Here is a 23,929-nt window from a genome sequence, read left to right as displayed (position 1 = left end):
TGGTAGGGCTCCAGGGAGAGTGGTAGGAGTCATGTAGAGTGTCCCTCGCCCCCTTCCCAGGGGGTCAGGGCCTTCAGCCCTAGAAAAATCTCTTAGGAAACAAGATGACATCAACTCCGTTGAAGCCACAAGGGGGCAGAAGAGTGTCTCCTATGGGGAAGGCATCTCAGGGTGGTCTTGTGTCCCCCGGCAACCCTGGGCTCTCTCCCATTCTGGGGGTTCTCAGACCCCACAGGGGTCTGGGATACACCTTGTCTTTGTCCGGGGGGGTCTTCTGATTCTCCTCACAGCCTGCCGGTTACAGAGCTCATCTCGGAGAATCACAGCTCAGGGTAAAACTCATTTCCCTGTGGCATGTGGGCCGTGTGGCCTCAGACAAGTGTCTTCCTTTCTCTGGGCCTGCAGCCTACAGACCATGACTCACCTCCTTCCTCAATGGCAGGATTCGGGCAGCAGTGACCTCCGCTCTCAAATCTGCTGCCTACAATGTCTTCCCCCCGGAACCCCAGACCTGGCCCTCACTTGCCAAGAATCCCCCCACCAGACACCTGGGGACCAGTTCCCGGTTCCTTGGAGCCACAGTTTGTGAATCTACCAGGATAGAGACTTTGGTGCCATGAGTCCTGGAGCTGGATGCAGCCAGACCTGAGTCCATCTTTACTCTTGTTAATGATCCAGGGCGCCCTGAGCAGACACTCCCTCCCTCTGTCTGTCCCAGTGTGGGCTGTGACATGGGCTGATGGGAGAGGGCAAATGTCGACCTGCCATGTGTCTCAGGGCTTTGGACCATTTTGTCTCATAATGACCCATGTCGCACGGACAATTGCTACCTGCATTCAAGTGAGGAAACTGAGTCAGAAGAGTTGAACCACTTGGGCTGGGCCACACAGCTTATGCACAGACTCTTCCTTGTGCTCACGTTCTCAGCCTCTCTCCCCTGCCTGCCTTGCTCTCTGGGCTTCTGACTCTTGCACATCCTTCAAGCCTGGCATGAGGACTGCCTCCTCCCTGAAGCCTCCCAGGACTGTCCAGGCTGGCAATGTTCCTCCCTTCTCCTGTCCCTGTACCTGAGTGGCAGAGGCTGTCTCCGGTCCAGGTGCTGGGGATCCCAGGCAGCCCTGACCTGGCCTCAGCCCCGTGGCTGTCCCTCCTGGGAGACTTGTCAGCTGCTATTTGCTCCTTGCCCGGTCTCTGGAGCTTCAGATAACAGCCCCAGAGGACTGTTGACACACTCAAATAACCTGTGTGTGTCCCTGAGCTCAGTTTAGACCCTCTGCTTGACGCCTAAGGCATTTGAAAGCAGGGAGGGTGGAGAGAGTCGGGGGACAAAGGAACTGGGGACATTGCAGACTTGCTGTGGCAGGGCCTGGTTTAGTGGGCGGACACTGACTCTGCCACCTCTGGGCTCTCTGTTGGGAGAGCGGAGCCTGAGAGAGGGCTGGAATCAGAACGCATTTGCTTGGGGCTGCATAAGGTCACTGCGACCTGTGTTTGTGGTGTGTGTTCCTTGCTCACATGCAGCCTGATGGCCTTGCCGTGACTCCCACTGCCCCTTCTTCTCAGCTACTGGGGTTCACCCAGACCCTCTGTCTCATCTTTAAGCTTTGGCTGGCAAAGGGGCTGTTGTCACCCTGGAGCAGGTGGGAGGAGGGAGGGAGGGAGGCAGGTGGCAGCTGCTTGGCCCTTTCAGCTGGGATTGGCGTCGTTGAGAAATGGCACTTGAGGTGTTAACCTCTGGCTTCCACATGCACACGCACACACATGTGTGCTCACCTGCACGTACACACACACATACAATGTATAGCTGATGGGGGTTTTAAAGAGAGGTGAGGCCAGGCAGTGGTGGTGCACACCTTTAATCCCAGCACTTGGGAGGCAGAGGCAGGTGGATCTCTGTGAATTCGAGGCCAGCCTGGTCTACAGAGCAAGATCCAGGACAGCTAGGACTGTTGCACAAAGAAACCCTGTCTTGGAAAACCAAACCAAACCAAACCAAAAAACAAAAACAAAAACAGAAACAGAAAAAAGAACAGAGAGAGAGAGAGAGAGAGAGAGAGAGAGAGAGAGAGAGAGAGAGAGGGAGGAGATGGTGAGGAAGACAGGAGAGTGTGTGCTGGAGAAACCACACAGGCCGTTTTATTAGGATGGACTATTTAAAAGAGTCTTGGCTCATAACTACATCAATATGAGTCTTTAACAGATCAGAGGGGAAGCTGCTTTGGATTTTTTTTTTTTTTTTTGACAGCACTAGGAGCCAAAGCCAAGCCTTACACACTCTAGGCAAGCGTCCTACCACTGAGCCACATCCACAGCTTGGAAAAGGTAAATTTTGCACTGAGGCCCAAAAGCAACCAAGAGGAGGGAGGGGGAAGGGCCCCAGTAGCAGCACATGCAAAGGTCCTGGGGCAGGATTATAGTCCCTCGGCATGTGTCCCTCAGCCCCGTGCCCAGATTAGGACTCCCTCTCCATCTTGAGCTAACTTGACCTTTGAGTGGACAAGGTGGTGTACTACCCCCCCCCCCCAGATTCAGAACCCCTTAGAGGAGGGTAAGGTGGACCCTTTGCAGCTAGAGAGGTTGGCTGCACACCGTGTGGGGTTGCACCCTGCCCACCGGAGCCTTTGTGTCTAGGGATATGTGGGCTCACAGTGGATGGCTGACCTGCTCACAAAGGGATCTGAAACAGCAGGCATCCGCTGGGTCTCCAATCGGGCCAGTTTTTGAGGACCCAGACCCATGAGCAGCCTCCTAGCTTGGTTTTCTTGCCTGTGTCTTCCTTGGCCCTCCGGCTACAAATCACAGGCGGGACTCTCCTCCTCTGGCCCCGTGGTCTAAACGGAGCCCTCTCCCAGGTCTCACCTGCCTCTCCCTTCTCCAGTGTTTGTACTGTTTAAATTCCACCAAAAATGTCACGGGCGGGCTCCGCGCCCGGCTTCCAAATTCCCTGATAAATCCAGCAGTTGGCAACCCCGGGAGAGGCTTTGTGCAGCAGGGAACCCCATAAATCACCCACTGCCACTCCGGCGTGGGCAATATCTTATGTAAAAAGGTGTTTCCTGGGAGCGCCATGGGCAGGAGAATCCTATTACAGGCCGCCCCATTAATTATAGAGAGTCAAGCAGCCCCTTTCCTGCGATTTTTTTATCTTAAGTCCGAAAACTGATTGCCGTCCCCAGCCCTTCCCCGCCAAAAAGGCCGAAAGAATAAAATCAGTGTTTGGAGAACAAATGGCCAAGCTGCTCCCTTTACAGTCGGAGTGGGGTCTCTTATTCCTCGGAGGGTGAAAGTGTGGGGGACCTTGCTGGGCCTGGTGCGGTCTCATGACACCCCAGTCCCTGGAGGTGGGTTTGATACAGGAGGGAAACTGAGGCTGCGCTCAAGTCACAGTTTGGGCGATTCTTCTCAGCTGTGGAGGTAGGGTGAAAACACACCAGGCTGGGCGATGAAAGACCTGGGTTCAAATCCTACCTCTATTTCTTTTAGATTTCCTCCCACCTAGTGGGTGAATGAACCCCTCAGAGCCTCGGTTTCTTCTTCTGTCATATGGGAAGTAAGATCTTGACGGCTGCCCAGGGGGTGGTGGCACACACCTTTCATCTCAGCACTCAGGAGGCAGAGGCAGGCCAGCCTGGTCTATACAGAGTGAGTTCCAGGACAGCCAGGGCTACACAGAGAAACTCTATCTGGAAAAGAAAAAGTAAACAAGCAAACAAAACAAAACAAAATAAAATGTAAAAGAATGCAAAAAAAACGAATAAAAAATATAACAATGTAACTGGGGCCTGGCCTTATGACCTTTCTCACCCTACCCCACCCAACTCAGGCCAAGAAGATTCTCCCATTCTTAAAATGTTGCTGACTTGTTCACCTTTTGTTTCAAAAATGTATTTTAAAGTTAGTTTATCTTGTTCATTGAGTTTTTGTGGTACCCAAAGCTGGCATCCCTAGGCTAGGGCAGGGAGCACCCTCCAACATCTAACCTCCCTGGTACCCTCCCCTCTCCTTTTAGCTAGGGTCTCACTACGTCGTGAAGCCTCAAACTCACCATCCCCCTGTCTCAGCCTTCTGAATTCTGAGATTGCAGTTGTGTGCCTACCCCCACACTCAGTGTCACCCTCTTTTCTTGTCACCCGCGGTTATTGCCCCTTCTTTCTCATGGTTACAGTGTCTCTCTGCACAGCACAGTATGACCAAATTGTCCAGACTGTATCACCATCCAGGGCACTGTCCTGTGCACACACGGTGGGCAGATCCCTGGTGAGCAGTTGAATGAATGAATGAATGAATGAGTGAATGGAGAGAAGGCTGGGGAGGGGGCGCTGGTGATGGAGGTCTCCAGGATTTGCAGCTGTGACCAGAGAGGGTGAGTGACCTAGATACATACAACACAGCACAACTCTGCCAAAGTCAGTCCCAAATTGAAATGTCCCAGGCCAGATATGTCTCCAGTTCTGCACGGTAGACCACCTAAGGGCCAGCTCTCTGGGCAGACACATTCTTGAAATGCCATCTCTGGCCTATGTTATCTCCCAGGGGCTTGCCCATCCATGCAACATCTAAAGATTCTTTGGAAAGGTTTTAGGTGTATGAGTGTTTGCCTGCCTATGTGTCTGTGTACAACGTGCATGCAGTATCCTCGGAGTCCAGAAGAGGGCATTGGATCCCCTGGAACTGGAGTTACTGACAGTTGTGAGCTGACATGTTCGTGCTGGGAATCGAACACAGGTCCTCTGCAAGAGCAGCCAGTGCCCCCTACAAAGCATCTCGCATAGTCTCATCCATAGATCAAATCTCCACAGGCTTTGGGAAGAAAGCATCATTTCTACTGGAAACTGGAAACAGACCTTCCCGGAACTAGGCAACCCTGTGGATTAGATACAGAGAGCGTGGGGAAGGTTACTTTGTAATTTTGAGCCAGTTCCCCAGCTGAGCCCTCTGGATGTTTGGTAAGCAGGGGTTCCGGACACTCTGGACACAGTGTCAACACCAGGGATTTGCTTCAAGCAGCCAGAAGTCTCGGAAAATAGAGATGTGAGATTTCCCGGAGCAGGCTGCTGGAGCCCAGTTGTCCAAAGACCGGCCTAGAGGCCTCACAGGATACTGATTTTTTTTTTTTTTTTAGACAGGGTTTTTCTGTGTAGCTTTGTGCCTTTCCTGGAACTCACTCTGTAGCCCAGGCTGGCCTCGAACTCACAGTGATCCACCTGCCTCTGCCTCCTGAGTGCTGGGATTAAAGGCATGTGCCACCACCACCCGGCGATACTGATTTTTAATGTCAAGGATCCAAAGCGGGAGATTGAACAGATGGCAGTCGTCCCATGATGCTGTAAGTGGAGGTTGTTATCACTACCAGGTCTTGGGTCCCTTCATGAAGGCTCTGTGATTAGGCTGTAATATACATGGCCTTGTTGAACCTTGACAATGACATTCATTTGTTTATTTGTTTGAGACAAGGTATCTCTACACAGCTCTGGATGTCTTAGAACTCACTATGTAGGCCAGGCTGGCCTCGAACTCACAAAGATCTACCTGCCTCAGCCTCTTGAGTGGTGGGATTGAATGCATGCACCACTACACCCAGCAATCTCATTCTTTTCTTTCTCTCCCATTCTCATCCTGTTCCCCCGCCCCCTTTTCTTTTATGAAGCAGGGTTTCATATACCTCACCCCAGGCTGGCTTCAATCTTTCAGGGTAGCTGAGGATGATCTGGAACTCCTGATCCTCCTGCTTCTGCCACGGTGTTGGGATTCCAGGGTGTCACAGCAAGTCTGGTTATACTGCGCTGGCTATGGAAGCCAGGGCTCTGTGAGCACTCTACCTACCGAGTCCCATCCCCACCTGGCTTCCCAGCTATTTCTGAACCAAGAGAATTCACCTCAGAAGATTTTACTCCCGTGAAAGAGATGGTTGGGATTCGGATTCGATGTCGGGATGTGCATGTGTAATCCGATGGCCGTGCCTCCGGTGGCTCTGGACCTCAGAGTCTGCAATGCCCCTCCCCTCACCCCTGACGCTGTTGCCCTGGACCCTGCCACTTCATGGGTCACACTTTGAACAGCAAGAGGCTGGCAGATCTGGCCTTGGATCCCAAACCACTGTAAAATCTTCCTGAGAATTTAGGCCACCCTTTTGTCCTTCCTTGGCTTCAATTTCACCCCTGGCCAAGAGTTAAAGGGGCTGGAGAGATGGCTCAGAGGTTAAGAGCACTAGCTGCTCTTCCAGAGGACCTGGGTTCAATTCCCAGCACCCATATGGAGGCTCAAAACCATCTGTAACTCCAGCAGCAGGGGATCTGATGCCCTCTTCTGGCCTCTGTCTCTTCTGGCCTCTGTTGGCAACTGCGTCCACGTGACAAATACAGAGAGAGACCGAGAAATAAAAACAAGAGTTAATCTTTAATGAGAATATTAAAAGTCGGGCAGTGGGGGTGCATGAATTTAATCCCAGCACTCAGGAGGTATCAAATATCCCCCTACTGGAAGTTTCTATGAAGGGGGGGTGAGATGGCTCAGGGGGTTTACTGTATTCAATCCTCACATATGAAAGGAGAGTGTTACCACTCTGACTGCCACACACATGCTATAGCACTTGAGCGCACACACACACACACACACACTCTCACGCACACATACTTAATTAAAAAAATAATAGCATAACTCTTAAATAATAGAAAAATTGAGAGGAATTTAAATGAAATGTATCATAAGAACCATACTTGCGCTTTCTACGTCATCAGGAAGCCATGGGCGCATGATGAGGCAAGGGGTGTCCCTCCAAAGTCCTCAGGATCCCATTCCCCAGCACTGGGGTGTAGGCAGATGGAGACAGACCAGGCTCCCAGCTTGAGCTTAAGCAGGAGGAAGTGTCTGGGGCCCGGCTGGAGCCAGGCTGCATGTGGGGTTGGAGGAGAAGTTTCCGTTCATCACAGTAACGGCCCATTTGCAGTGATCGGCTGCGCAGGTGTTAATAACGCTAATGGCATAGGAAGGGGAACCTGGCCACTCGGCTGAGCAGGAGAAATATGCAGAGGAGCACCCGGGTTCACATAAATCAGCTGTGCGGGGCGCAGTGACTGAGGCGGGACTTAAAATTCCAGTCAGGGGCCTGGTGTTCTCATCATCAGAGCCGGAGAGGGAATTTATCCTGTTTATATGTTTTTACTGCATGACAAGGCTGGAGAGCAGAGCCCTCCACAGCCATTCTGCATTTTAAATATTAGTCCTGAGGATGGGGAGGGGTCAGCGCTAATGCTCTGTGTGGCAGAATGGAGGACAGGGACAGCAGAATTGCTGCATACTGGGGTTGGAGCTCACGTGGCTTAACTAATGTCCGGCATTGGTCAGAATTTAACTGTCCGCATGTTTCTAAGGACACTGGAGGACAGGTGATGTCTTCTTTTTCCAAAGCTGGGGACACAGCCAGAGCTCAGTTCACCTCCTTACCTATAGGTGTCTTAAAAATTATTTGTGGTGGTGGTTGCTTCTTTCTTTCTTTGTTTTTCGAGGCAGGGTTTCTCTGTGTAGCTCTGGCTGTCCTGGAACTCACTCTGTAGACCAGGCTGGCCTCAAACTTACAAAGATCTGGCTGTTTCTGCCTCCTGAGTGCTGGGATTAGAGGCGCACATACCCCCACTGCCCGACTTTTAATATTCTCATTAGAGATTAATTCTTGTTTTTGTTTCTCTCTGCATTTGTCACGTGGACGCAGTTGCCAACAGAGGCCAGAAGGGGGCATCAGATCCCCTGCTGCTGGAGTTCCAGATGGTTGTGAGCCTCCATGTGGATGCTGGGAATCGAACCCAGGTCCTCTGGAAGAACAGCCAGTGCTCTTAACAACCTCTGAGTCATCTCTCCAGCCCCTTTAACTCCTGGAAACTTCATTTTTGAATTCAGGCGCTGAAGAGGCAGCCAGACATTGACAGAGAAGACATCAATGGGATGAAACGGACAGAGGGTGGGTGGTAGAGAGGGGGAGGATGAAATGGGGAGGGTTGAGAAGGGGTCATCCTCGTGACCTTTGTCCTTGGTGACTCTCATGTGCTTTGTCCCTTTGGTTAGCTGTGTTGACCCCTGGAGGGGATTTTAAACAAAGTCCAGTCACGTTTCTACCAGCAGTGGCTCTTTCAAGAATCTACCCCACCCTCACGGTGCTGGGCATTGAACCCAGAGCCCCGCATGGGTTAAGCAAGCACTCTATGACGGAGCTCCTTGCTGATGTCTTTTGTTTGTTTGTTTTAGTTTTTGAAACAGTCTTGAATAGGCTGGCCTTGAACCCGCAACCTTCCAGCCTCGGCTTCCCAATTAGCTGGAATTAGGTGCAAGTAGTTGGGTTTATATGCATGTGCCACCATGCCCAGCTAAGAGTCCCTTTTATTGCAGCTGGATTTCATCTGTCCATCTATTTATCAGCATCCATCCATCATCCATCCATTCATTCTTCTATCTGTCCCTTTATCTCCATGTATCTACCATCCATCCATTCATCTATCCTTTCCACTGTTCATTCATCCATCTACCAACTGTCTGTCTGTCCTTCCCTCTGTGCATTCATCCACCCATCCACTCATCCCTCTGCCCATCTGTCTCTCCCTCCATCCAGCCATTATCTATCCATCCATCCATCCATCCATCCATCCATCCATCCATCCATCAATCCCACTGTCCATCTGTCTCTCCATGCATCTATCCATCCACCCACTCATCAATCTGTCCATCCATCCATCCATCCATCCATCCATCCATCCATCCATCCATCCATCCATCCACCCTCCATCCATCCATCCATCCATCCACCCTCCATCCATCCACCCTGCAATATAGTCTTGTAGGCAGCTGTTCTGGGCCCCATTCTGGGCTCAGGGACAGCACAGACTCTCGAGCCCTCAACCGAACTCGTGGCTCTGCCCATTCTCAGTTGTGTGGCTCCAGGGAGCTCACTGCACCTGCTAGCTCTGGGCTTCCTCCTACAAAGTGGGGGTGATGACGCTTACCTGGAAGGAGACTGACACCCCCCCCAGGAAGACACTAGCTAAGGGATTAGTTGGAGTAGTGTTGCACTTTAGTCCAGTACGCTTGGGGGTTCCTAGGGACATCTGGGGAGCTTGATGAATGTGAGGCCGTTTGGGCTTCACTCTGGTTACGGGTGCTGGGGACCAAGACACATGTATTTTTAGCAGGTGTCTTCCTCTGGTTCTACTTCAAGAAATTAGTCATGGGTTCTAGGAGACAAATGACCCCCTTCCCAATCTCCCCTCCGCAACCCAGCCTGTCACAGACTTTGCTCCACCTTTGTGGCCCTGGACCTCTCCTGGCACCAGCAGAACACTATCTTGGGGCAGGTGGGGGTGGAGTTTCTCCTCCCCATGGTCCTGGGCCCTGAGGGCATCTGGGAAGCTAAAATGAACTCATAAGAGTAGGTAGGGGTGGTTTGGGCCAAGTAAGGCTTTCTTGAGAACTTCTTTCTCTTTAAGTTGGCCGGTGTGTGTGTGTGTGTGCGCTTGCTTCTGTATGTGGGTGTGTACATGTGTGGGTGGAAGTGTACTTGCATGTGTGAATGAGTGTTGGGAATGGGGTCTGAACACAGGAACCAAGGCCCCGAATCTTTCTTTTCAACCTCCACCACACTCCTCGGATGAATTTGCCCTCAACCCATTTCACAGTAGAGCAAACTGAGGCTCAGAAAGTGCACAGTGCCTGGCCTCCGGTTCCTCAAGCAGATACCTTTGGGGATCCAGAGCCTCTCATTGAGCAGGCTTCTAAAGGCCCTTTGAGATTCTGATGGGTCCCTGCGTTGTTTAGTCGTTCCCTGAGTAAGGGCTGTCTCCCTCCCTGGGATGTGTACACCCACCTGCCAGGACACAGTGTGTGTGTGTCCACATGGATTAGACACTTTAGGTATGTGTGTGGATGGCCACATGCTTGTGGGTATGTGTATGCTCATAGGCCATGCGTGCGTGTGTCTCCATGTCCTACCATGCAGGCCCCTTCAGGAGCACGTGTTTCCCGAAGGGGCTGGTGTGCGTCCTTGAACCCCTGTCTGCACAGTGCTTCTCTTGGTGCCCGTGTGTTTGCATGGGTATGTGTGGCCCGTGCATGTCTGTCTGTGGTGCGTTTGCACATGTGTGTGTATATATCCACCCAGAAGAAGGGACAGGAGGGTCGTCCCCACGTGAGCTCTGCTGTCCCCACAGGTGGACAGGTGGCTGGGGTATCTGAGCAACGGGAGACCCATTCTCTGCCCTCTGGAGTCCCCTCCTCCCGGCCTCTACTTTCCCCCTTCTCCGCTTCAACCATTTTCCCTACTTCCTACATGCTTCCTCCCGCCCCTTCCCTACCCCTGAGCTGCAGAGTCACAGCCTGTCTTCAGAGAAGCAAGGAGTGAGTCCTCCCTACCCCCAGCTTCCAGTGCCATTTTGAACAGGCCTCTTTACAAAACTCACAGAGATGGGGGGTGCTATTTTAACAGCCCCCCCCCCCCCCCCGCCCCGTACAGTGCTTCTAGAATCTACCACAGCCAGGGCACCCTAGAGGAACAGAAAGAGAACTTGACATGTGTGTGAACTGAGGTTCTCCCCCCCCACCTCTGCCACTCCCCAGCTGTGTGACCTTGGGCAAGTCCCTTGACCTCTGTCAGCATCCCGATGGGACAAACAAACACCTTCCAGAACCCTCGCAGAGAAGTCGCTGCGGAGGGTGTTTATTCGAGTGCCGGCGAACCAGCAGGAGCCGGGCAAAGCCTGATAGGTTTGCTTAAAATCCAAACAACAAAACCCCCACACACACAAAAACTAGGACGTTCATCTGGTCAAGGAACTAGAGACTAAACACGGCTCTGTCTAGAGCAGCGGTTCTCGACTTTCCTAATGCAGCGACCCTTTTTAATACAGTTCCTCATGTTGTGGTGACCCCCCCAACCATAAATTGTTTTCATTGCTACTTCATGATTGTAATTTTGCTACTGTTATGAATTGTAATGTAGATATTTGATATGGGACCCCCCCCTCCAAGGGGTCATGACCCACAAGTTGAGAACTACCGGCCTAGAATATATTCATGAACCTGGAGGATGCCCTGAGCCAGCAGGTGACTCCATGGCTCTGCACAGGACACAGTCCTGGGTTTCAAGAGAGAAAAGAAAAAGGCTGGAGGACCCGCAGGCCCACCTCACCACAGTGCCTGGCATTCTGGGTGATGATGAGCTTCTCTGCCTTTTGTTGATCTGAGCTCTCTGAGTTCTCCACAATGAGCAGCTAGCTGATGAAGATCTGAGTGCTGTAGGCCAAAGGGGGAGGTTGGTCGCTTTGCAGGAACCTTCTGAAGGCCGCAAGGACAACCGAACAGGTTCCTGTCCCTGTGCCCATTTCAAGTCGCTCATACTGCCCACTCCCTATCTGCTCCCACGCCCACCCCACCCGTGCTAAAGCGGGCCAGCTCCCTCACCTGAGCTTGAGTGACAAGGGACCCAAGGCAGGGCACTACCATTCATTTTCATATGGTTTCTGTCTTTCGTGTCCTGTCAGGCCCGAGTTGGAAGGGAACGGAAGGAGCAGTCTCTCCAGCCCCATTTCTCCAAGTCAGGAAACTGAGGCAGAAAGGAGAGAGGGGCTTGTTTTGAGGTGTGGCCTCAGGCCTCCTAACTCATACCCAAGGGGCCTAATACAGCTCAGTGGGGAGCGTGTTCGCCTAGCACGCATGAAGTCATGGGTTCGATCCCCAGCACCACACACATTAATCAGAGTGGGGGCACGTCTGTAATCTCTGTGCTAGGGAGGTCTTGCCACAGGTTCGAGGCTAGCCTGGGTTATATAGCAAGACTGTCCCCCAAAACAAAACAACAACAACAACACCAAAAGTCATAGCCAGCCCTTTTTCTAAAGACAGCATGTACTTCACTAGGCCTGGAGAACCCCAGGCCCACTCCCCAGGGCCCTTCCACCCTAGCAGCCTTACTCCTATGGCTGTATGCTTTTGTTTGCAGATACCTGGAATTAAATGCAACATAAACAGGGGTGAAACTAGAATCTCACCACCCCGTTCCCCCTCTCTCTAAGGTCTCTCTGTGCAGCCCAGGCTGGCCTGGAACCTACCATCCTCCTGCTTCAGCTTTCCAAATGTTGGGATTACAGGTGTACACCAGCCTATTCATTCCCCAGTCATCCTGAAGGCCTACCGTGTGCCAGGCTGGCTTGTGAGGTGCATAAAAGCAGGAGAGAACATCCTCCACCATAGAAACTCCCAAAGCGGGGCCAGCAAGAAGGCTCCATTGGTAGAGGCGCTTGCTGCCAAGCCTGATAACCTGAGTTCTGTCTTAGGGACCCATCCGGTGGAAGGATGTTGTCCTCTGACCTCTGCATACACATCATCATGGCACACACATACACACACAATAAAAACAAAAATAAAAATAAAAAAAGAAACCACCAGGGGCTTATCAGTTAAGAGCACTGGACACTCTTTTCAGAGGACCCAGAGGACGCAGGTTCAATTCCCAGCACCCACATGGCAACTCACAACTACCTGTAACTCCAGTTCCAGGGGATCCGACACCCTCACACAAATATCAATTCACATAAAATAAAAATAAATAAATCATCAAAAAAAAAAAAAAAAAAGAGAAACCACCCAATAAGAACAAAACCAAAACTAAGGCCCCCTGGGACAGTGGTTCTCAACCTTCAGTACAGTTCCTCATGTCCTGGGGACCCCAACCACAGTTATTTTCATTGCCACTTAATAACTGTAATTTTGTTATGGTTATGAATCTTAATGTAAATATCCATGTTTTCCAATGGTCTTAGGTGACCTCTGTCTAGGGGTCGTTAGACTCCACAGGGGTCGCGACCCACAGGTTTGAGAAACACTGCCCTGGTGGCTGGGGGGAGGGGTCATTATACCTGTTACATTGTGCTGTTGGGACATCTACCCTGACTCTCAAGACACTGCATAAAAAAAGACCACACAGAACTGAGGGAGAAAAGAATTTTTTTTATTAATCTTTCTTTTTTAAAAAAAGTTGATTTTTTAAATTATTTTTTTGTTTTTTGTTTTTTTTTTGTGGGTTTTTTGTGGGTTTTTTCTTTTTTTTGGTAAACCTCTTTCTGGCTCCCCTCCCCCACTCTGCCCCACCCTCCTCTTAAAAATATAAAAATGTCCAGCCCCAGATAACTAGAGTACAATAAATAAACAGTAAACACAAAAACATACTTTATTTGTTTCTTCTTTATACAAAATAAGGAACCTAGAAGCGTCCGACTTCCAAAAAAGTATAGTACTGTTTGTCCTGATGGCCCAGCCTCCAGGCCCCGGGCAGGGAGAGTAATCCCTGGACAAACGCCCAGCGACTTGGTGCCCGGCTCAGGGGTAGAGCTGGGGTGGGAGGGTTCGAATCCTGCCCAGCCCCTCAGGCTTAAAGTATGGAGGAGCGGGGAGTTGGGCCCAGGCTGGCCCGGTCCTGACCGCTCAGCTTCCTAGACAAGCTGACCTTGAGCCTCACGATTGGCCACCAGGGGGCGCCAACTCTCAGGTGGATTTGTCTTCCAGCAAAGCCACCATTCACCAGCGGTCTATTTTTCTTTTCTGGCTGAGGCTTTCCTCGTCTCTCTCTCTCTCTCTCTCTCTCTCTCTCTCTCTCTCTCTCTCTCTCTCTCTCTCTCTCTCTCTCTCTCTCTTTTCAACCTCTCTCTTTCTTATCTTTTATTTTTTTTTAAAGAGAAAGAGTGAGAAATAAGATTTCACAATGGCCTCGGCTCGCAGGGAGGGGTAGCGCCACGGTCTCCGCTCCTTGGTTTCAACCCCCTCCTTAGTTCAAAGAGGTGATGGTGGGCGGGGGGTCCCGGGGCGGGGGCAGTCTAGGGTGTGCTTGGAATCTCGACCCTCCAGAATATTGACTTTGGTCCCAAGAAATTGCTCAGGCGCGCGCCGAAGCTCTGAGGGGGGTGGAGATGCGAGTTGCCGGGTGGGCGCGAACCCAAGAGACAGGACTCTCCGAGGGTGACCCAGGAAGCGTTCAGCGCTCGATGGCAGGGGGGGTGGCCCGGCCCCTTGGCCTTACCAGACGGCCGCCTCGTTGAGCTCGGGGTTGGGATGCGACAGGGGTCCGCTGTAGCCGCTGGTGCCGCTCATGGGGAAGGGCGGGCTGGGCCCGCCGCTGAACACCTCTCCAGGCATGGGGTGCAGCGCGCCGGGCAGGCCGGGCTCGGGGCTGGGCGTGTCCGGGTGCGAGATCATGTCGGTGAACCTGGGGTTGTCCGCGCCGTGCGGCCCGGCCAGAGGCGGTTCCAGCGCGCCCAGCGGTGTCGAGCCGGGTCCCGACGCTGCCAGGAAGCTTGAGTCGGCTGGGGACTGAGCCTGCGAGGGCGGGCCGTGCGCGAAGAAGTCGTAGTTGCCTCCCGGGGCGTAGTAGTCGCTTTGGTAGTCTGCGGGAAGGGACAAGGGATAAGACGTGGCGTGAGGACAGACTGCTAGGGCCCGACAAGGACTCAGGGACCTCGGAGAGGTGGCCCGAGGGCGCAAAGGCCAGGGCACACGGATAGGGCTGTGGGTACAGATATGCGTGAGAACATGCCACTGACCCTAGGTTAGACCGAGACCTAAGGAGGTCCTCAGAGGCCGAGGGAGGAAGCCCGAGACCTTGCGGATGGAAGGGGACCGAGGAGGGCCACGGGTAAGGGCGGGGAGAGGCAGAGCGAAACAGCAAAGGCCCGAAGGCCGAGGGTCTCCAAGGGGGAAAGACACAGAGGTGACAAGGAGGCTGAGCAGTGAGGGACATAGGCAGCGAGGGAGGCCAGACTAGGGAATCGCAGGTTCTCAAACACGCTGAGATGCGGGGAGAGGCCGCAGGGGTGCAGAGCCACGGGGAGATCTAGTGAGAGATGGAGGGATGAATACGGACGGAGACAAGGATCCACATCAAAGGTGGCAGGAAAGGCAGTGGAGGGCGGCCCCTGTCACCGCACTCTGCACAGCCAAGTCCACGCAGAGGTGAGAAAGAGCAAGGACAGGAAGAGGGAGACAGAAAAATAAATAAATAAATGGATGGATGGATGGATAGATAGATAAAGCCGCGGTGAGGGTATGGATAAGCCCAAGAGAACGAGAGACAGTAGTAGACCAGGAATCGCCATCGGCTTGGTGGCTGCAAGGCTCGGAGAGGAGCGCGGGAACAAAGCGGCTGCCGCAGCTCTAAGCTCCAAAGGGGTTCAGACCCGGAATGCGGCCCCAGAGGGGGAAGCGGGACCAGGTCAGCTGCCAGAGCGCAGAAAGCGTCGGGCAGGCGGCCTGGGCCCGGGGCGCGCAGGGCGCAGAGCCAAGGGCAGCCTCAATGCTTCTGCTCCCCGCCCTAGTCGAGCCTGGAACGAAGAAAACCAAGCTCAGTGACTCCGGCCAGGGGACCTGAGTTTTCAGGACCACTTGCGGTTTCCTGGGGGCGGGGGTGGGGAGGGGTGGGGAGCCTCGGGTCTCCAGTCTCAACCCCGAGGAGCTTGCTAGGATGCCCAGATCGTTTTGAAGTATTTGCGGACAGAGACCTTTGGGAGAGTTGACACAAATAAATGCACATTCTTCCCAGGGGTCCAGGGACACACAGGCCAGGCGCTCACACCGCCACAAGAAATTGCTTCTGCTAACACCCTCTGGCTTCCCCTCCAGATCGGCCCCTCCAGGATTGGGGTGCAGGACCCCAACAAAAGGAGCGCCTTAAGCCTGTTGGAGGGAAAACCCGCTTTGTACAGCGGGAAAAACCGGCCGTCCCGAGGCCAGGATTTCTTCTGGAAATCCACTCCCCTTGTTCAGTTTGGGGTCCGAGTTCACAGGCGAGTTCTGGATGTCCCAGTCACCCTCCCTCCCCGCCTTTTTTTTTTTTTTTTTTTTTTTTTTTTTTTTTTTTTTAACCGAAGTCCTGAAACCTATCCAAATCGGGGGTGGGGTTTGCCTTAAGACCTGCCTGGAGTGGAGACAGCTTCGGTAACAGCTAACACGGCCGCCAATTACTTTTTGAAAAAAAAATCTCAAATTCCATTCCGCCCGAAAGTTTGGGAGGTTGAGAGAGACGAATTTGGGGGCCCTCAAAGGAACGGAAAGGGAGCGCGCTAAGCAGGGAAGGCCGCGGCCCTGGAGCCGTGCGCGCCGCCTCCGCCCATATGGCGGCCGGGCCGGAGGTAATTGGAACAAACGCTGTCTGAAAAGGGTACAAAAGCCGCAGCTGGGGCTTTGTCCGAGCTCCCACGGGGAGCCGCGGGCCCCGCCACCCGGCCCCTTTCTCGCCCGCTGCCGGTCGCCGCCACCGGGATCTCCCAGTGCGGATTAGGCGGGGCTGCTGGGCTGGGGGGTTGGGGAGTCCTGCGCCCCATCCCGTTTTCGGAGAAAAAAAAGGGGAGTTCTGGCGTTTTGTACCCCACCCTGTCCCGCAGGCCTTCAGAGAGAGGAGTTGGCAGGATCGGTGAGGGGTGGGCTGGTCCCCCTGAAAACCTTGATTAATCACCCAGGTTGGGGCAGGGGTTTTCAGGCGGGTACCGCCCCCACTATCTCTGGGCTCCGGGTTGAGATTTTTTTGTACTGAGGACAAGCTAGGAGGAAAGATTACACGTCCTAGGACACGCCCATCACCGTACAGTTCCGGCTCCCCCAACCTGGGCCCCGCGCCACCACGTTAAAAATCACCGCTTCACATATTTTTGCCAACAATTTCCAGGGGCCTCGGCCTTGTGGGCCGATTAACTTCCCGGGCTTCCGCACGTGGAAGTCCGGCCAGGGGTCCTCTTACTTTCTACGGGGTTGCCTGGCTTCCTTCGCCTTTCCACGCCCGCATTGTCCCCGAATCCACATTTTTAAAGGGAATTCACTTCTTGCCTCTCCATCTGGGTTTGGAGACCCAAGCAGACCAACCAAGCAGGGCCATTGGTTGGAGACTCCCGGTGGCTCTGCAGATTGGAAGGCAGATTGGAAGGCTCGGGAATCGAGAGAAGTGCATCCTCCCTACAGAGACCTCTGAGACGGGGACTGGGGCAGGCTAGCAACTCCCCCTCCCCCAGGGAGCAGGCCAGGCCCAGGAGCTGGGAGGAAGATGGGGTGCTGGGATGGGACAGCAGTCCCGGGAGAGCAAGAGAAGAAAGGGCCGGAGCAAGCAGGCTTGAGTCTATTAACAACGTCAGGAACCTGTCTGTGCAAAGCAACCGGCCGTTCTCCCTAGACCCAAAGATGAGTCCGGAGCATCATCTCCCCCTACCCCATTCTAGATCAACCCCTTTGCTTGGACCCGCGTGGGCCCTAGATTCGCACAAGCGTTTGAGCCTTCTGCACGCGGAACCCAGGGTGTCTGTAGCAGAACAGAATTGCTTGCTGCCTTTGAAGCTAGCTGATGGGGTTCCAGCCTTCCCTAAGCTCACCAAGCCACCGGCAGTGGATAATGGAAGTAAGGCCATTTGGGCGGGGAAAGGTACTAGGCGTGTACCGGCACTGCCCCAGTATGACCCGCCAAGTGTGTCTGTAGGTCTCTCCCTCTGAAGGAGAGATCTGTGCATGCTTGTCTGCCACGTCTAGCCGTTTCACTGAGGTCTCATTGCGAGCGGGTGTGTGTGAGTCCATGTGTCCTGTGTGGGTGTGCCTGTTCAGGAGGTACCTGTAGGTGAGTAGCCTATGCTAATGAGTCTTGTCTAGGAATGGCTTTGTGTATAACCTGCGTGGGTTTGGGAAAAATAAAAGCTGCCCTACTGTGGCCCCAAACGCTAGGAGGCCCAGAGTAGCTGTGCGCCCGGGCGAGCAGTAGAGCGTCCCCAGGCGCCCCTTACCTCCGTAGTAAGTGTACGGGGTAGACCCCAACATCTCAGACTCGTCCAAGCGGCCGCCCAGGGGACGCATGCGCCGCGGACTCCGGAAGAAGGCGTGTCTCCGGGCTCCCAGAGCGCTCAGCTGTTTCATGCGACGTTCTTTGGACCTTCGGTTCTGAAACCACACCTGGGGTGAAGGAAGGGGCTGTGAGCTGGAGGTCAGGAATGCCCTCCCCCCTCTCCTGCTGAGGCTGGCCCTGCTGGGTCCTAGCGCCTTGGGCACACCATAACTCCCCCGAGGCGAGGGCTGGGCCGGATTAGTCCAGGAGGGGCGGAGAGGGGCTTCGGCGAACCAGCCAAGGGTGAAGGATTTCGCGGACCCGTGGGGTGACTCATAAAGACCCCGGCTTCCTGGTCCTCGGCTTGCCCGCGGTCTGACGGCTTTATAAAGACCTCCTGCCCCTCCAGGCCCTCGCCCCGCGGCTACAGAGCCAGGCTCCAGCCGATTGTGGCTTTGCCAACGCTAGGGCGCGAGGACATTGCCCCTTTCTGGGCTTGGAGAGGAAGGAAGGGGTCCTGGAGGCCAGAGAGACTTAAGCCATTAGCTGATCAGGGTGCGGTGAGTGGGGTAGAGGAATTCAGAGAGATCTGGCGACCTCGTCCAAAAAAAAAATCACATTGCCAGGACAGTGGGACCTTAACAAACCTTTTGGCTCAAAATTCCCCGTCTCCAAAGGGTGCCCTGATGGCCCCAACCAACTTCGGGTGCACCTACTGTCCCTGAGCGTTCAAAGGCTGGGCTGCCCGACGGGAGGCACTCCTGCTGGTCGGGAGGGCAGGCCCACCGGCCGTACCTGAATGACCCTCATGTTGAGGCCGGTTTCCTGGGCCAGCTGTTCGCGGATGTGGCGCGTGGGCTTGGGCGTGGCCGCGAAGGCCGCCTTGAGCGTCTCCAGCTGCTTGGCTTTGATGGTGGTGCGCGGGCCGCGCCGCTTGGTGCCGGAGTTCTGTTCCTCGTTCTCGTTGTTCGCGGTCTCCTTGTCCGATGAGGTCGAGTTGTCGGTCTCTTTGGGGTCGTCCTGTAACGGGTCCTGGAGGTCCGGGGACAAACTGCGGTCCGTACAGGATGACACTGCGGGGGGGGCGGACGGATTGGGGACAGGACAGCGGCGTCAGCGCGATCTGTCTCCAACTCTGAAACCCCGTTCCTGAAGACCCAGGCTCTCTGCCTAGGTTGCAGGGGGTTCCCTCCCAAAGTAGGGGCCACCCCTCCCCCGGACTTGATGCCCACCCACTCCCTCCAGGCCAGGCTTGATTTGAAAGGACCTTCTCAGCGCCCCCCCACCCCCCAAAAGTCGAAAGTCGGAGACTCCCGGGGAAGCGCGGCACACCCTCTGGAGAACCTTTTCTTCAGGAGTGGGGACAGAGAAGGGTATACACATTGTCCCCTCTCCCCCTCCCCCTGCCCCGTCTCTCTTTTCTCCAAATAGCTACGAGCCTGCCGGTCCTTCTAAAATTTACCAGGACCTCAAATAACACTGAAGGGGTGGTGGTGGTGGTGGATTTCTTTGCAATTCTAAATTGAGGGGAGGGGAGAAGAGCCTGGCTGGGGGTTCCCCTCTAGAAATGGCTCTTGTCTCCCCAGCCCTGAAGCCCCCCCCCCCCCAGCAGATGAGTCCTGAACTGAAGTCAGCCCGGCCCGGGGTGGCGGGATGACAGGGTGACGGTTGAATGTGCCAGGCTGGTTGCTAGAGTCCAACAGCGTGGGGAGGAACGCTGGGAAACGGCAGAGGCCTCCTTCCATACCTGAGTTGAGGCTTCCCTCCTTGAGGCTAGAGGAGCTCAGGTAGTCTTCTTTGCACACAAACTTGTTTTCGTCGATCACGTAGAGTTCCTCTCCCGTGGACAGCTGTTTGTTGCACACCATGCAGGTGAAGCAGTTGAGGTGGAAGACTTTGCTCCGGGCCTTGCGCACCAGGTCGCTGGGAGAGATGCCTTGCGCACAGCCGGCGCACTTCGTGCCAAAGCGCCTGTGGATACAAGGCGCCTGTCACTGTGAGGTGGCGGCCAGATGGGCCCGGTGTCCAAGTCCTCTTCAGTGCTGACCTCTTCCCACCCACTCGGGCTTCCCAGACACCTCTATTTCCGTATCTGTCAAATAGAAGCCCAATTCTGGTCTCCCTAGTCAGGGCTGGTTTGGGGCCAGGTGGTCCTGCTTTTAGTGTGCTGATTCAAGCTTTATGGGGGCCGTGACTGGAAGAGCTGGATGAGCAGCCTTGAGACAGGCAAGGGGTCAGGGTGTCCCAGAATGTGTCCCCTGCCCTCAGGTCCCCACCAAATCTGCCTTGGCTGTCTCAGGAGCCCACAAAGGATTTAAAGCCTGTAGGCTAGGTTTCCATCCTTCTTAGCTCTGCCTCCTGGATTGGGAAGCGGGTGTCCCGGACAGGACCACCACGGTCGGTCTGTCTTTAGCAGTGGGGTGGAGTATCTGAGCAGAAATGAATGCCCCAGAACTTTCCTCCAGCTTCTGGTGCTACCTGGGAGATCTGCTGGACACCCCACCCCCCACCCCAGGAGCTGGGGACAAGAGGCTCTCAGAGGAGTACATTCTGGAAACAGGAAGTCAGTTTCTGCACACACACACATACACACCCTCCTCCCCCATCTCTGGCCCTGGCAGGCGTCGGGAGAATGGGGACAGAAGCTCATCTCACGTCCTTCTCGGCTGGGACCTGGGATCACTCCAAAGCTCTGTTTCCTTTCCTCTAAACCAATCCCTTTACTTACTTCCTTGGGGTCTGGAAGAAAGTACCCTCATCCTCCCCCACACAATAGGTACAGGAAAGGCGTACAGGCTGTGTGGGGAGGAAGAAGAACGCTCAGAACCTTGGGAGACCCCCCCACCATACACTCACACCTATGTCTCTAAACAGAGTGAATTTGGGTGACATTGATATAGTGAGGGCATTAGAGACCATAAGTCACTTTTGGCCTTATCCGGCAGCATAATTGGCTATATACACCTTATCAAAAATCATTAGGTGCTTTGCAAGCATGCCACATTAGGGGCGCCAGGGCCTCCGGGGCCGGGGAGTTTACACGTGTAAAGGCTGGGCTGACATTTTCTTCTATTCAAATTCCCAAGTGCCCGGCCACTGGGGCAGGCGGCTGCCTTTCTCCTCGGCTGAGCTTATCAGGCCCCCTCAGCGCCTGGAATTCAGACTCACAAAGCCAGTCAGGGTGCCCGGTGGAAGCAAGCAGAAAGAGCAGCTATCGGAAAACACCACAGGTTTCTAGGCCGCCCCTTAGCATTTCCCACCTGGGGAAACTGAGGCCCACGGAAGCACTGGGTCCTGGCTTGCCTGGGGTGCTTGTGGTGGGGCATGTGGACTTGGGAAGGGAGGTGATACATCACGGAACAGACCCTGCTGATTCTCAGCCTCCATTTCTTCAGTCCCTTTCCAACTAGGGAGAAAATGGATCAGGGATGGCTGGTGGGGGACAAGGGGAAGGTTCTCTGTCCCTCCTCTCTAGAAGAGCCCTCCCTGGCTGGGGCCTTTTGGAACTGGGAAGTTTCTGTTTGTCCTCAGATTACCCTCTGGGCTCAGGGTTACTGTTGGGAACGTGAAGCCCCCAGCTGCTCAGAACTCCTGGAGCATCTTTGGGATCTAGGGACGTGGGTCCTGGACCTTCTGTCCCGGCGACTCAGTTGTGGGGAAAGGGGCCGGGAGCAAGTTGCTGGGCTTCCTGGTTCAGCCATCTGGCTGCTTTCTGCTGTCTGGCAGACCCCAAGGTGAGGCCGCCAAGCCACGTCCTCCTTCCTCGCCTTAGCTTCTCACGAGGAGGAGCCGACGACAGGGCTGGAGGAGGGCAGAGACCTCTCTGCCTCCCCTCTAAGCTGGGATGGGTCTCCTGGTCCCCCAATTCCCGAGGTGCCCGGGTGGAAATCCGGCCAGCCAGGGGTAGGCAGCAGGGCGCGGCGGGGCCTCTTACCTGAAGAAGTCGTTTTTACAGTACAGCTTGCCCTCCCGGGAGAAGCACTTCTCTGAGAGGTTGGTTTTGCACTCGCAGCATTGAACACATTTGATATGCCACGCGCGGTCCAGCACGTTCAGCAGAAAGCGGTCGAGGATGGGCCGCTCACAGCCGGCACAGTGCACCATCATAGCCGCGCGCCCCGGGGCGGCTCGGGCCGCCTCGTCCTCCTTGGGGCCCCTGGGCCCTTAGGGCCTCCCGGTCCCCGCTGCAGTGGCTTTCAGCCTCCCTGCTCTCTGGGCCTCGGCAGGGACAAGTCCCGTAGGGATCACCCAAGATTTCGCGGGGTCAAGTCCTCCGACGCTCCTCGGCCTGGCGCTGCGCTGCCCAGAGTGGCGCGGAGGGCGGCGGCGGTCACAGCCTCATGCCACGGGTCGCGCCCGGGCGCTCGCTCCAGCCTAGAGCAGGTGTCCTCGGCGGCTGCTGGCTTCGGCACTGGCGAGCGGCTTTCCCGGTTGACGGAGGCGCCGGCACTTTCCCCCACTTTCAAGCGGTCCCGATCCTCATCTTTGTCTGGCCGCCGCCTAATTCGCGCATCCTTATTCAGATTTGGTGACGTGGTGCGGCACGTAGGGTGCCGGGCGGCCAATGGGCGCGCCGTGGCCATAGCAACCTCTTAAATTTATAGCATATCTAAATTGGCTACAGCGTTGCGGTCAGGACAGAGCAAAAAAAACAAGACATCAGTATTGCCGAGTATTTGCTAGTACCTGGTTCCGAGGCTAAGTAAGTATTTACCTTCCAGTTTGGGCCTGGAGGGGTGGGGGCGCGATCCGAAAACCGGGGTTCTTTTTCTCTCTCTTTCGCAAATATTTTTTGGGGGCAGGGTTCCAAGGCCTAGTCAGGGAGGGACCTCCCACCCAGTGTGGCACCCTCGCAACCTGTAGAAGTTGCCGGGAGAGCGCTGTAGTCCCCTGCTTCCGAACCCGCCCAGCTCCCTGTGACTTAGGACTGCGGCTCGCTCGGGCTCTGAGCGCTGGAGCTGAGACCCTGAGATCGGTCTCCAGGGCTGTGGTTTCTTTTGTCATACGCGGGGCTGGGGCCCAGGCGGGCTTTTCTCACCGAGAGAGAGTGAAGGCGGGAAGCTTGGGTAGTTATGTGCCCCCCCACCTCCCACCCCCAGCAAGGTTGGAGCAGGGATATATATCAACTGGCCTGGTCGGGAATCCCGAATGTCAGGTCTAAGTGTCCAGCTCACTGGCTCTGGGGGAGGTGTGGAGAGAGGGGAGGTCTACCTCGGATGGGTGTTCAGGCTGGTGGATAGGAGGTGGCATTCACTACGTCTTTCTCTGCCACACTGTCCATATTCCAGGTCAGCCTGGCGAGACCCGTGGTGAGTAGGCCACTCTGCAGAGCAAGGGAGTCCGGCCACTGCCGGGCGCCATCCCACCGTGACTCCCGAGCCCGAGGGCTTTTAAGTTCCCCGCTGCTCCTAGGGCCAAAGGCAGCTTCGCAGGTGTGAGAGTGCCCGCAGATGTACGCAGAGGGGCCCGGAGGGGTGTAAAGGGACCTGGGGTAGGGAGAGAAAAGGGACCAGGCCTTGTTTCTGCTTGGCCAGCCAGGCCACCGCTTGCTTCGTGGGCGAGGTAGGATGGGAATGTGTTTCTGGATATCTGCTTGCTCCTGGGAAGACCCCTGATGGTGAGGGGCTGGGGCCCAAGGGTTGGAGCCAGAGAGGATTTGTGCCAAGACTTGGCTGTGAATGTTTGTTTGGGTGTATTTATTTACTGAGTTTGTTAGTTATATATGCGCTGCTTGAAAACTATCATTTTATTCTATCTATAGTGTGTTCGTGATCAAGCCCTGGGACTTGGAGGGGTTTTGATATATTTTTTTTGGGGGGGGAGAGGTTTTTTTTGCGTGTAAATTTTCGTGTTTATAATTTCTTGTGGGTCCTGCCTGCGTTGTGTGTTAATATGTGCATTAAAATTATTTGTCGGTCTGCGTCTGTATGTGTCTGCTTACGTGAGTCCTCTGGATGCCAGAGGATGTGCTCATCTGTGAAAGGGCGAGCATGTATGATCACTCCTATTGCATATGCTAACCCTGACAGGAAGATGTTCTTTAACGTCCGAGTGCGTGTCTGTCTAAATGCGTGTGTTCCTGCTAGGGACCCTGTGTGTGTGTGTGAC

The 23,929-nt window shown here is 54.6% G+C and overlaps 1 protein-coding gene across 1 annotated transcript; it reads right to left on the bottom strand.

The window, feature by feature from the left end:
- Positions 1-14,046: 14,046 nt before the first annotated feature.
- On the bottom strand, positions 14,047-21,928 carry Lhx5 (LIM homeobox 5). Its single transcript, XM_059249885.1, has 5 exons — positions 21,756-21,928; positions 19,569-19,792; positions 18,617-18,894; positions 17,784-17,949; positions 14,047-14,414 (listed from the first exon to the last, which is right to left on the bottom strand). The coding sequence occupies exons 1-5, from the start codon at positions 21,926-21,928 to the stop codon at positions 14,047-14,049; spliced, it is 1,209 nt and encodes a 402-aa protein (XP_059105868.1).
- Positions 21,929-23,929: the final 2,001 nt, after the last annotated feature.

Source organism: Peromyscus eremicus, chromosome 23 (genome assembly GCF_949786415.1).
Source record: "Peromyscus eremicus chromosome 23, PerEre_H2_v1, whole genome shotgun sequence".
Classification (NCBI taxonomy): Eukaryota; Metazoa; Chordata; class Mammalia; order Rodentia; family Cricetidae; genus Peromyscus; species Peromyscus eremicus.
Note: the sequence above shows the minus strand (reverse complement) of the source record. Positions and strands in the feature narration are given on the sequence as shown.